This window comes from Uranotaenia lowii, chromosome 2 (genome assembly GCF_029784155.1).
Source record: "Uranotaenia lowii strain MFRU-FL chromosome 2, ASM2978415v1, whole genome shotgun sequence".
Lineage (NCBI taxonomy): Eukaryota > Metazoa > Arthropoda > Insecta > Diptera > Culicidae > Uranotaenia > Uranotaenia lowii.
In genome coordinates this window covers 422,228-435,940 of record NC_073692.1, presented here as the reverse complement: position 1 = coordinate 435,940, position 13,713 = coordinate 422,228, and the positions used below count along the sequence as shown (strand labels likewise).

General features: G+C 34.2%; 1 protein-coding gene across 1 annotated transcript; it reads left to right on the top strand.

The window, feature by feature from the left end:
- The first annotated feature begins 1,572 nt into the window (after positions 1-1,572).
- LOC129748065 (fringe glycosyltransferase-like) lies at positions 1,573-11,717 on the top strand. The gene is made up of 5 exons (XM_055742533.1): positions 1,573-1,586; positions 1,768-1,906; positions 10,324-10,504; positions 10,579-10,673; positions 10,748-11,717. Exons 1-5 carry the CDS (start codon positions 1,573-1,575, stop codon positions 10,898-10,900), a joined length of 582 nt encoding a protein of 193 aa, XP_055598508.1. The 3' UTR covers positions 10,901-11,717.
- Positions 11,718-13,713: the final 1,996 nt, after the last annotated feature.

Sequence of the window (13,713 nt, the reverse complement as noted above, 5' to 3'; positions counted from 1 at the left end):
GACCGAGCCACGAGGGCCATTGGTAGCTAGACACCCGAGAGTAGCAGACGGTCTGTGTAGGAGCTGGTTGAGCGACATTACACTATCTCAACGACTTCTTCGGCTAAAGCAGGTTTTACGAATATTGACAAAAAATTTAAGCAAAGGGGATGTAGCTTATACGATAAAAAAAGGAAAACTCAAAATGTTTTTCAAACACGATCAATTTTATTCACAATCTTTTCAGTATTTTGGGCATTTTGACACCGGCATCGAGAACATCCTGCCGGCGGAAGACCTTCTCACCGGGCTTGGTGACCGTGTACCCTCCGCCGCAGTTGCGCATTGGCTGCGGCAAGTTCTGCTGCTGCTGATCCGAGCTGCTGGTCCGATTTCTACGCCCCGCCGACTTCCACGCTTTCCTGGGAAGACTTGTGTTCAGATTCATTGTTAGCAGCAGCAGCAGCTGACAGGTGCAAAACTATTTCTCAATTTGTGACGAGTTTGCAGTTCCCGGTCGAGGATTACTAGATGTGTCGGAAAGGCAGGCACACAGTGATTCGCTGCCTTCTCGAAACACGCGTTCGTTTGCTGCCACTTTGGTGTGGGAACCTCCAACGGCACGCTTTCCCCGAACCCGAGCCAGCACTTCGCCCCGGACGACCGGTTTCCGGACGATCTTGCTGGTCGTTCTACGGTTGGAAACCACTGGCGGTTTGTCTTCCACTTTTCGCTGTTTCACCATCGTATCGCAGGCGAGACAATTGAGGTCGGCTTTTAGCTTCTGAGTGGTGCCGGCCGATTCAGGTAGCTCCCCGGACTTTCTGGCAGCTTCCATTTTCTCAAACTGCGAACTCATTTTGGCATTATCTTCCACCAGTTTCGTCATCTGTTCGCAGAGCAGGGCATTATCGGCTTCGAGTTTAGCAAATCTTGCATTCATCGCGTCTCGTTCTTCCATCATTTGTTGAAGCTGCGCTTTGAGAGCTTCCAAGGCTTCCGCAAGACAAGCTATCGTATCGAACTTCCCTTCCAGTTCAGTTAGCTTGTCGGAACACTCACTCTTGTTCTGTTCAATCCCAATTACTTTGCAGTTCAGTTCGTCGAAAAGCTGCTGCAGGCGTGAGAGCAAGTCTTCAACGGCCGTCAACCGATCTTCGGTAGTTTTCAGCTGCCCTTCCATCGCGAGCATTTTCCCTACCTGTTCCTCGAATTTTTCGCTGAAACCTTGGACGTTTTCCTCGCAGCATTTCTTGAGTCGCTCCTCCAAGTCTTTGAGCGTAGCTTCCATCGCCAGGATTGTATTGGCATGCATTTGCAGAGTGTTACAGAGCTGCCCGAGCTGTTCCGCTGGGGAAGCATCTTCCTGAAGGGTGACCGTCTCCCCCGATGATGGCTCGGCGTAAATTTCCTGCTTGATTTCTTCCACCGTTCGAGCCAGCAACTTCAACACCTGATTCAACGGATTGCAGCTGATGATACCTTGCGCACAGCCAACGGCTTCATCGACCAGGGCAAACAAATCTTCCTGGGACATTTTTAAACGTGGTAATTTTGACCTGAGCTACCAAATGGGGAAAATAAAACTTCAAAATGATTCAAGGAAAGCCTACTGAGGATTATTTTTTAATAAAAGTGATTGCCCAGAAAAAAAAACTTTGAAAACACGTCATTCTGATCACCTTTTGTTGCTCAAAATAAACCTAACATTTTTATAGAAATTAATCATAATCAAATCGAATGAAAATCCCCCTAACTAACCAATTTTTTTCTCCTATTTTCTTCCAGATGGTGGTGCCACTTCGACGACGACAACTACGTGAACGTGCCCCGGCTGGTCCGGCTGCTGGACGAGTACAGCCCCACGCAGGATTGGTACCTGGGGAAGCCCAGCATCTCTTCGCCGCTGGAGATCTTCCTCGATAGCGTAAGTTGATAGCATCACATAGCCACATAAGCACATTGAAACATAAACATCCGCACACCCCTTTCTGAAAAGCATTCGTTGCTGCGTGAAATGTGATCTTCACGTTTCATCTTATTATCAACTCTCAAGTGTCAAGCTTGGTCCCACCAACATACATAAGCTGAAGTGATGGGGCTATGAAAAATGGTCCCCATCAACTGAAGTTAGCTAGCAAAGCTAGTGTCCACAACACAACTATCCATATGCGCATTATCATCAATTAACGTCTGTTCCGAGGCGCGATTAGTGCGGTTTAGTGCGCCCATGGGAAGATGATCTTGATTCTTCCAGCGTTCCTTTTTTCCCGTTTAATTTTTCTCCTCCCTGGTCAGATTGGGTGACATACTACTCGGGAGACTGAGTTATTGAGAACCGTTATGTGCGTATGTCGGCAGCTTGTTAACCCTAACTGGCATTTCTGAGTGCAGTTTGATTGAGCAATTTGAAGTTTAGGTCAATAATGCCTTTTTTAAGAAATCAAACAGAGATGAAAAATTATCAGATATTTTGATGCATTTTTCAGCCAAAATTTTGATGAATCATGAGTAACTTTTGTTCCAATTTTGTTCGATTTTTTGTTTCATTTTTGTTCCGTTTCCAATTAATTTCGTTCCATTTTTGTTCAACTTTCCATGTTTGTAAAATTTTTGCTCCCTTTTGATTCAATTTTTGTAAATTTTGTAATTTTTAGATTTCCAGCAAACTCTTGTAATTTTCAGTCATTTTAGTCATTCTCGTCATTCTCGTCATTTTTTGTCATTTTTGTCATTTTTGTCATTTTTGTCATTTTTGTCATTTTTGTCATTTTTGTCATTTTTGTCATTTTTGTCATTTTTGTCATTTTTGTCATTTTTGTCATTTTTGTCATTTTTGTCATTTTTGTCATTTTTGTCATTTTTGTCATTTTTGTCATTTTTGTCATTTTTGTCATTTTTGTCATTTTTGTCATTTTTGTCATTTTTGTCATTTTTGTCATTTTTGTCATTTTAGTCATTTTTGTCATTTTTGTCATTTTTGTCATTTCTGTCATTTTTGACATTTCTGTCATTTCTGTCATTTTTGTCATTTTTGTCATTTTTGTCATTTTTGTCATTTTTGTCATTTTTGTCATTTTTGTCATTTTTGTCATTTTTGTCATTTTTGTCATTTTTGTCATTTTTGTCATTTTTGTCATTTTTGTCATTTTTGTCATTTTTGTCATTTTTGTCATTTTTGTCATTTTTGTCATTTTTGTCATTTTTGTCATTTTTGTCATTTTTGTCATTTTTGTCATTTTTGTCATTTTTGTCAATTTTGTTTTTTTCTTCAATCTTTGTATTTTTTGTTGTTTTTATAATTTTTGTTATTTTTGTCATATTTGTCATTTTTGCCATTTTTGTGATTTTTGTAATTTTTATAATTTTTGTCATTTTTGTCATTTTTGTCAGTTTTGTCATTTTTGTCATTTTTGTCATTTTTGTCATTTTTGTCATTTTTGTCATTTTTGTCATTTTTGTCATTTTTGTCATTTTTGTCATTTTTGTCATTTTTGTCATTTTTGTCATTTTTGTCATTTTTGTCATTTTTGTCATTTTTGTCATTTTTGTCATTTTTGTCATTTTTGTCATTTTTGTCAGTTTTGTCATTTTTGTCATTTTTGTTATTTTGGTCATTTTTGTCATTTTTGTCATTTTTGTCATTTTTGTCATTTTTGTCATTTTTGTCATTTTTGTCATTTTTGTCATTTTTGTCATTTTTGTCATTTTTGTCATTTTTGTCATTTTTGTCATTTTTGTCATTTTTGTCATTTTTGTCATTTTTGTCATTTTTGTCATTTTTGTCATTTTTGTCATTTTTGTCATTTTTGTCATTTTTGTCATTTTTGTCATTTTTGTCATTTTTGTCATTTTTGTCATTTTTGTCATTTTTGTCATTTTTGTCATTTTTGTCATTTTTGTCATTTTTGTCATTTTTGTCATTTTTGTCATTTTTGTCATTTTTGTCATTTTTGTCATTTTTGTCATTTTTGTCATTTTTGTCATTTTTGTCATTTTTGTCATTTTTGTCATTTTTGTCATTTTTGTCATTTTTGTCATTTTTGTCATTTTTGTCATTTTTGTCATTTTTGTCATTTTTGTCATTTTTGTCATTTTTGTCATTTTTGTCATTTTTGTCATTTTTGTCATTTTTGTCATTTTTGTCATTTTTGTCATTTTTGTCATTTTTGTCATTTTTGTCATTTTTGTCATTTTTGTCATTTTTGTCATTTTTGTCATTTTTGTCATTTTTGTCATTTTTGTCATTTTTGTCAGTTTTGTCAGTTTTGTCGTTTTTGTCATTTTTGTCAATTTTGTCATTTTTGTCATTTTTGTCATTTTTGTCATTTTTGTCATTTTTATCATTTTTGTCATTTTTGTCATTTTTGTCATTTTTGTCATTTTTGTCATTTTTGTCATTTTTGTCATTTTTGTCATTTTTGTCATTTTTGTCATTTTTGTCATTTTTGTCATTTTTGTCATTTTTGTCATTTTTGTCATTTTTGTCATTTTTGTCATTTTTGTCATTTTTGTCATTTTTGTCATTTTTGTCATTTTTGTCATTTTTGTCATTTTTGTCATTTTTGTCATTTTTGTCATTTTTGTCATTTTGGTCATTTTTGTCATTTTTGTCATTTTTGTCATTTTTGTCATTTTTGTCATTTTTGTCATTTTTGTCATTTTTGTCATTTTTGTCATTTTTATCATTTTTGTCATTTTTGTCATTTTTGTCATTTTTTTCATTTTTGTCATTTTTGTCATTTTTGTCATTTTTGTCATTTTTGTCAGTTTTGTCAGTTTTGTCATTTTTGTCATTTTTATCATTTTTGTCATTTTTGTCATTTTTGTCAATTTTGTCATTTTTGTCATTTTTGTCATTTTTGTCATTTTTATCATTTTTGTCATTTTTGTCATTTTTGTCATTTTTGTCATTTTTGTCATTTTTGTCATTTTTGTCATTTTTGTCATTTTTGTCATTTTTGTCATTTTTGTCATTTTTTGTCATTTTTGTCATTTTTGTCATTTTTGTCATTTTTGTCATTTTTGTCATTTTTGTCATTTTTGTCATTTTTGTCATTTTTGTCATTTTTGTCATTTTTGTCATTTTTGTCATTTTTGTCATTTTTGTCATTTTTGTCACTTTTGTCATTTTTTGTCATTTTTGTCATTTTTGTCATTTTTGTCATTTTTGTCATTTTTGTCATTTTTGTCATTTTTGTCATTTTTGTCATTTTTGTCATTTTTGTCATTTTTGTCATTTTTGTCATTTTTGTCATTTTTGTCATTTTTGTCATTTTTGTCATTTTTGTCATTTTTGTCATTTTTGTCATTTTTGTCATTTTTGTCAATTTTGTTTTTTTCTTCAATCTTTGTATTTTTTGTTGTTTTTATAATTTTTGTTATTTTTGTCATATTTGTCATTTTTGCCATTTTTGTGATTTTTGTAATTTTTATAATTTTTGTCATTTTTGTCATTTTTGTCATTTTTGTCATTTTTGTCATTTTTGTCATTTTTGTCATTTTTGTCATTTTTGTCATTTTTGTCATTTTTGTCATTTTTGTCATTTTTGTCATTTTTGTCATTTTTGTCATTTTTGTCATTTTTGTCATTTTTGTCATTTTTGTCATTTTTGTCAATTTTGTTTTTTTCTTCAATCTTTGTATTTTTTGTTGTTTTTATAATTTTTGTCATTTTTGTCATATTTGTCATTTTTGCCATTTTTGTGATTTTTGTAATTTTTATAATTTTTGTCATTTTTGTCATTTTTGTCATTTTTGTCATTTTTGTCATTTTTGTCATTTTTGTCATTTTTGTCATTTTTGTCATTTTTGTCATTTTTGTCATTTTTGTCATTTTTGTCATTTTTGTCATTTTTGTCATTTTTGTCATTTTTGTCATTTTTGTCATTTTTGTCATTTTTTTAATTTTTTCATTTTTGTCATTTTTGTCATTTTTGTCATTTTTGTCATTTTTGTCATTTTTGTCATTTTTGTCATTTTTGTCATTTTTGTCATTTTTGTCATTTTTGTCATTTTTGTCATTTTTGTCATTTTTGTCATTTTTGTCATTTTTGTCATTTTTGTCATTTTTGTCATTTTTGTCATTTTTGTCATTTTTGTCATTTTTGTCATTTTTGTCATTTTTGTCATTTTTGTCATTTTTGTCATTTTTGTCATTTTTGTCATTTTTGTCATTTTTGTCATTTTTGTCATTTTTGTCATTTTTGTCAATTTTGTTTTTTTCTTCAATCTTTGTATTTTTTGTTGTTTTTATAATTTTTGTTATTTTTGTCATATTTGTCATTTTTGCCATTTTTGTGATTTTTGTAATTTTCGTAATTTTTATAATTTTTGTAATTATTGTAATTTTTGTAATTTTTTTTAATTTTAATGATTTTCAACTTGAATATCGCTTTTGAAAAGGTCCATAAAAGAAGCGATTGTTAGTTTCTTCAGATCACACAATCGAAGATCATTTCTTCAATTGGGTCAAGTTTTTGTTCCCATTCGTTCTCAAATATTCTGATCGTCCTTTTCGATATTCAGGCATCGCCAATCAAAAATCGCAAATCAAGAGAATGCGCCATTTAAGGAACCTTTCCCCGTTTTGTGATGCGTTTCGCACAATCATCCATAGGGGAAAAAGGTCCCCGATAAAAATCACCCAAAAACCTCAAAAATTTGAAACCAGGTTGATAGAGAGATAACGGATTCTTCCGACATTGGCGGCAGCCAAGGAGTCCATCAACGGGAAAACGACAACGGCAACGACGACGTTCCATTCGGTGACAACTGGTTCTGCGGGCTCGGTAAATCGGCTGTCCAAGTTTTTGCGTTCCTCCGATCGACCGATGGCTGATGAATTATTTATTACTTTTGTTGGAGATCTTTTCAGATGATTTTTTTGTTTTGTTTTATTTTCGCTTTGCACAGAATAAGTTTATTTATTGCAAAAGCCTTCTGGGCGATGCTACCGTTTTCTGGGAAAGCTGATCCAGATCCCGTGTTGGTTGGAAACTTTCTTTTACTGTATTTATTACCACCCCAGGGATAAACTGACATAATTCGGGAAAAAATCAATTTATGCATCCTTCTTTACTTTCGAGAATCTGTATCGTCAACTTGGAACAATAAAAAGTAGCTTCAAATTCTACAATCCATCCAATCCATTTTATGCAAAGTATTGAGTCGCAAATATTTGTACAAAATTTTACTAAGAAAAAGTCTGCGTGTAGACAAATGACAGATTTTACACTGATTTCACAGATAACACAAATGTTGCAATCCGCAGTTATGAAGTAAAATTAAGTAATTTGGAACATTATTTCTGATTTCGAAAACCTCATTCGATTCTTTCGAATTTTTTTAAGGAAAAATGAAACGTTAAACACAAAAACACACTAATAAGTTCACACGTAAACAAACAGCTGTCAGAGAAGTCCCGCGTGACGAAGCTCATATGGGGAAAGGGCACCTAATTTGTCCACGTCGCAAAGGGTGTGCGGGTAACACGTGTTCCGGATGATGACGGTGATGTTTGCACGCAAATTTTGGCCCCCCTTTGCATACCCGCAATGAGACGACATTACAAAAGTCACGAAAATATTGTAATTCTATCTTCGGCAAGGCATCAAGAACAAGCAAGTGGACTGTCATCTCCTCCGTTTACCTCATCTCTTAGTTGCTGCACCCGATTTCGGCTAACGTATAATTTGTTTTTGGGACTTGTCGGATATCTCCGTTTGGTGATCTTTCCGTTTTTGGACATTTTTGCTCGGGGTCCATTTGTATTCTGCCGGTCTGTGCGGTTTTCGGGTTGTGGTGGGCTTGTTTTGGTGACCGAATGTGATAATCATACATCATCTCTCTCCCGGGTTGGACACAATCTTGAGGGCGTCCGGCAAACCCCCCAACAAGAACATGTGTCCAGCAGATGGGAGCTATTTTTCAAATATTCAAATTCCTTTTTTCGCCTGCTCACCATCATCATTTTGAGGGGAAGGACGGACGATTCAAACAGCTTTGTCCCAAACAATTCACTCAGTGCATAATGACATAAGCCTCCTGCGATGGCAGCAACTCATGGATTGTCACTTGTGGTTGTTTGTAAATAAATACGGTACGAGGGACAGAAAAAAAGACAAGAACGGGCGCGCAGCTTCCAGTCAGTGATTGGCAAACGGGAGTTGGAATTCATAATGAGCTACCACCAGAAGAACGACCATGACAATTCGGAAAAAAAAAAATTAGAAGAAAACGTCTGGGCCACCTCCATCAGCCCATTACTATTATTATTGATGACGAATTAAAGAAATCTTTTTTCCCATCTGCGAAGCTTGAATGAAGACGTTTTTTTCCTTAACAACAACAACAAAAAATTGACGGTAGAAAAATGACTGATTCCCCCCATTATCTTCACATCCCGCGCGTTTAGAAGTTTGTCCGCTTGTATACGCGCCCAATTGTTCCCATTGGTGAAAACGGTCACGGATTTGACATTTCGTACGGTTTCCAGTATTTTCCGCCTTGTCATCCGGACTGATTGGCCTCGTCAGAGCTGTCTGGCCGGGGTTATTGTCGCTAGTCGGTTTTTAACAGTTGGAGTTATTTAAAAATAAAAGGTGTTCCACATAGGACCTCATGCTTATTCTTCCTACTACGTAGGTCTAAATCTGAATCTGAGTTTCAATCCAGAACCACAAAACCCTAAGTTGTGGATTAGTAGGACATTGAGCAGTTAAAAAAAATCAATCAAATTGAAATGAACCTTTAAAAAAACCTTATATGACCAACAAACTTTAAAAGTCTTCAACGAAAGGTCCAAATCAATTCTCATTAAACACAGAAATTGGCATCCTTAACACATCTCAATCTAAATAGGCGTATTGCTCAGCATCTGTCAAGCTAAAAAGCCTTATAAAGCTTATAAGTCATATCAAAACCTTTGTTTGCTCAAGATACTATGTAAAATATTTTCAAGACATTTTTGATTTTTGCAAGAGACTGACTCGAGCAAGGTCATTGAAATACTAGGTTCTCTGACTTTTAAGTGCTTTTACAGTAAGTAGGCGTAGAAGGAATCTTTATTCACAAACTAGCAGTGGTGCTAAAAGTCAAACTTAGTTCTCAACTGTTCAAACGCAACGACGTAATCAACATGGCTGATTGCTGATTCTGAAATTTGAGAGATCGTATCACCTTCCATTCACGCCCCTTGGACTCGAGACTGATTTGACTCTGATAAAGTACTAATCTGAGGCATACTATATATGAAACTAATTTGAGATTTGTTAGCTAATGGCTTGAGACAAACTTTTTGAAAACTAGTTTGAGATGGATTTCATTCTGATGATAAATAAACATCATGCGCGTGTTTCTATTTATCTCATCAATTGCTTCGATGAGACGAATCTCAACACTCCTCCTCAACTCACAACTGCATCCGGCGGGTCTTCCTGAAGATGGGACTGCTCCTCTTCAACGCACGCACCGGACCTCATTCGTCGCCTTTATTGCATGACGCATTCGTCAATGACTCTGGCCCGACGACCTTCCATGACTTTAGACTTGAACTTTCTTTGACTTTCTCGGAGCTCTTCCTGCGACTCAAAGCTTTCTTTCCGCCTTTCCGCTTTTCCTGAGGCCTCACGCCTCCCAGTGGTTCCAGCCCGACAACCTTCCATGGCACTGGTCCGACGACCTCCCAGTGACTCTAGTTCGTCGAACTTGTTTGGTTCCGGCTCCTCGCTCTTCTTTTTGTACGACGACCTACCTCTGGCTCCCGGCTCGCCGACCTATGGATTCCGGTCTGCTTCCAATGGAAGCGAACCAACGACCTTCCATGTCACCTGTCCGAAGACCTCCCGTGTCTCCTGGCTTGTCGACCTCCATTTGGCTTCCCTATTCGACGACCTTCCAGTAGGCTCATGGTCCGACAACCTTCCACGACCTTCCAGTGGCCCCGGTCCGACGACCTTCCAGTGGCTCTGGTTCCTGCTTCGATGACCTCGCAATGGCTCCTGGTTTGTTGTCCTTCTGAGCTTCGACTCGGTGTCCTGCAGATGGAATACTTTATTACTTACAATGCTTACAATACATTGTGTCCTATTTATACTAAACCATCTCTATGGTAACCCGAATATTATTTCTGATAATACCACAATGCGGAGGTTGTTATTCATCTCATTGATTTTCGATTGCTTCGATGAAAATAATAACAACAAAAAAATACAATTTACAATTTATATTAAGAATACTTACACGCTGATCCCATAGAACTCATATCTAGAAAGTTTAAACCAAAAATTTCAAAGGAAATTTTATCTCAACTCTCTTCCTTTTCCGTTTTTTTTTTTGTTACAGGCCAAATCATCGACGGAGGTGAACAAAAAGGTGACCTTTTGGTTCGCCACCGGCGGGGCCGGATTCTGCATCAGCCGGGCGCTGGCCCTCAAGATGCTCCCGATTGCCAGCAGCGGCAAGTTCGTTGCCATAGGTGACAAGATTCGCTTCCCCGATGACGTCACCATGGGTTTCATCATCGGTGAGTTGGTTGAAGTTTGCTCAGAAATGGTCGTACAATTTTTAACTTTATTTTTCATTTTAATTCTTTCACAGAACACATACTTAATGTTCCTTTGACGGTAGTGGACGCATTCCACTCGCACCTGGAGCCGATGGAATTCATCCGGCCGGAAACCTTCCACGATCAGGTGAGTTCGAACTTTTCAATCGTCTAACTCATTGGTCAATAAATTAATGATTTGTGTTTCTCTCTCCCCAACAGGTTTCATTCAGCTACGCCCGGATGAAGAACGAATGGAACGTGGTCAAGGTGGACGGATTCGATCTGAAAACGGACCCCAAACGGATCTACTCGCTACACTGCTATCTGTATCCGTTCTTCAGTATATGTCCTAAAACGATCAAACGCAGATGATGATGATGGGGAGTCCCTCTCAAAAAAAACGAAGCACCAAACCAAATTTTATTCTAAACGAGTGGCCTCGAGACTAGCTCAAAAACACGATCGAGGTACGACGAAAATGGCTGTATTTATGATTATAATACAGATAAAGGAGAAGAAAGAGAAAGGTTTTTCTAGGAAACAACTAAACACTCTGACTGTGATCAAATTATTAAGTGTTATTTTTGTCTCTAAGTTTAAAACCCGCAACTAGGATTAGTAGAACGCAGAAAAAATAGCTAGAAAAAAAACAGAAATCGGACACGACGCCGAAAAGTATGCAATCCACGAAGGCAGGTGAACAAAAAGGGCCTCGAGGGTATTGAGGTTCTCTAGTCTTAATTCACGCTAGAAAACTCTAGGAAAAAGGTTGATCCATACGAACTTTAAGTCAAAGAAAAATTCGTTGGATCGGTGGAAAAAAACAAAAAAAAACAAAGCAGCTCGTTTCAGGCAGCTTAAAAATCGAGTTCTTCCTGTGTTAGTAAATAAGTAGTATAGTCCAAATAATTCAAAATTCCGAAAACAAACAAGTTCTTTCCGTTAAATACTTCGCCTCTTATTTTAGTTCTTAAGAAAGGACTACCATTGATAAAGGAAGGCCGTACTAAAAACTATACTTATAGGGAACCTATGATAACATAATTTGCGCAATATTAAACTAGAATACCGATATGTGAATTCGATGTGCTCGCAGATGCTCGTTGATGTATACAGTTTGTTAAATGCAATAATGATTGGAACTGTACATGACTATGGCAATCGTTAATAAATTGAAAATGAAATCAAATGCTTGGCGTGTTATTTATCTAGCTGGTGTCCGAAAAAGTTTCAAGAATTATTATGATCTCTCTATCTGGGTCTTCGAAAAATATATCAAGGGGAATGATTTTTGTTGAATGCATAACTTCAAATCACCGAACCAAAAATCCTTATCTTATCATATTTCGTTTATTCGTAAAAAGGTTCAGAAACATCACAACGAAAAGTGAAATATTAAAACTTAAGAAATAAACAATTGACATAAATGACATAAAAAAAAAACGACAAAAGTGAAGAAAATTACAAAAAGGCAAAAACAACAAAAATTACATATACAAACATGACAAAAATGACAAAAATTACAAAAATGGCAAAAACGACAAAAAGGAGAAAAAATTAAAAAACTAAACCGAAAATTGACAATAATGTCAGAATCGACAAAAAAGATAAATAATGGTATAATTTGAAAAAATAACACATTAATAACAAAAATTACACAAAAGGCCAAAAATGCCAATTACGAAAAAAAAAATGACAGAAATTTTAAAAAGGCCGAAAATGAAAAAAATCACAAAATCAACGAAAAATAGATAAATAAATTTTAATAAATTACAGAAATGAGAAAATTGACAAAAATTACAAATGTCATAAAAATGACAACAAAACCACAAAAATCACAAAATTTGTATTAAAAAAAAACAAAATTCACAAAAATAACAAAAATGATGAAGATCCAAAAATTACAAACTGATTAAAATTGCAAAAATTCCAAAAAGTTAAAATGCTGACAAAAATAACAAAAAAAACAAAAGTGACGAAAACCACAATACTAAAAACAAAATTATAAAAATTACAAAGATGACGAAAACAAAAAAAAAATTACAAAACTGCAAGAATGGCTTAAATTAGTATATTCACAAAAATTACAAAAATGATAAGAATTCTAAAACTATCAAAAAAGGCAAAATTTGACAAAAATTACCCAAAAGGCCGAGAATGACAAAAAATACAAAAATGTCGAATACAACAAAATTGATAAGAATGCCAAAAATGACAAAAACGAAAAAAATCAAATAAATGACAAAATTTGAAAATTTACAAAAATGACAAAAATTAAGAAAATGACTAAAATAACAAAAAAGACAGAAAAAACAAAAATTACAAAAATGGGAAAAACTGAAAAAAAATGACAAAAATAACAAAATTTACAAAAATTACAAAACGACAAGGAAAAACATAAATTACAAACATGGCAAAATTATAAAAAATATCTAAAATTTAAAAAAATTACAGAAATGAGAAAAATGAGATTGTTGATAAATCGACAAAAATAATAAAATTACAAAAATGACCAAACCCTCGAAAATGACAGAAAGATGCCGACATTTGAAAAATAAAAAAAAAATAACAAAATTTACACAAACGACAAAAATGATAAAAATGACTAATAATCAAAGGTTTGAAGAACCTCTTAGCTGAATGAAACTATTATTTCAAAGTAGTCGAAGATTCCTTTGAATTCAGCTACAGTATTTGAAAGACCCAAATACTAGTATTTCACTAGCTACTTGCTAGCATCCTCAGTGGGTTATCGACTAACCCACTGAGGATGCTAGCAAGTAGCTAGTGAAATACTAGTATTTGGGTCTTTCAAATACTGTAGCTGAATTCAAAGGAATCTTCGACTACTTTGAAATGATAAAAATGACAAAATAACATACTCACAAAAATTGAAAAAAATTAGGAAAATGATAAAAATAACAAAAATGACAAAAAAACACCAAAATGACAAAAAACACAAAAATGACAAAAATAACAAAAATTGAAAAAATGCAAAATTGAAAATTTACAAAAATGGCAAAACGACGAAAAAAAAAACAGAAATAATGAGAAAAATGAGAAAATAAACAAAATTACAAAAATGACAAAAAATAAAAAAAATACAAAACTTATAAAAATTATAAAACTTACACAGATAACAATAACTACAAAAATTAAAAAAAAAAAAAAACAAAATTAAAATA

What these genes read in the sequence shown, in the direction of transcription:
- LOC129748065 (XM_055742533.1), top strand. An exon ending in CACCATGGGTTTCATCATCG is followed by an intron (nt 10,505 to 10,578) that starts GTGAGTTGGTTG and finishes ATTCTTTCACAG; the next exon opens with AACACATACTTAATGTTCCT. An exon ending in CGGAAACCTTCCACGATCAG is followed by an intron (nt 10,674 to 10,747) that starts GTGAGTTCGAAC and finishes TCTCCCCAACAG; the next exon opens with GTTTCATTCAGCTACGCCCG.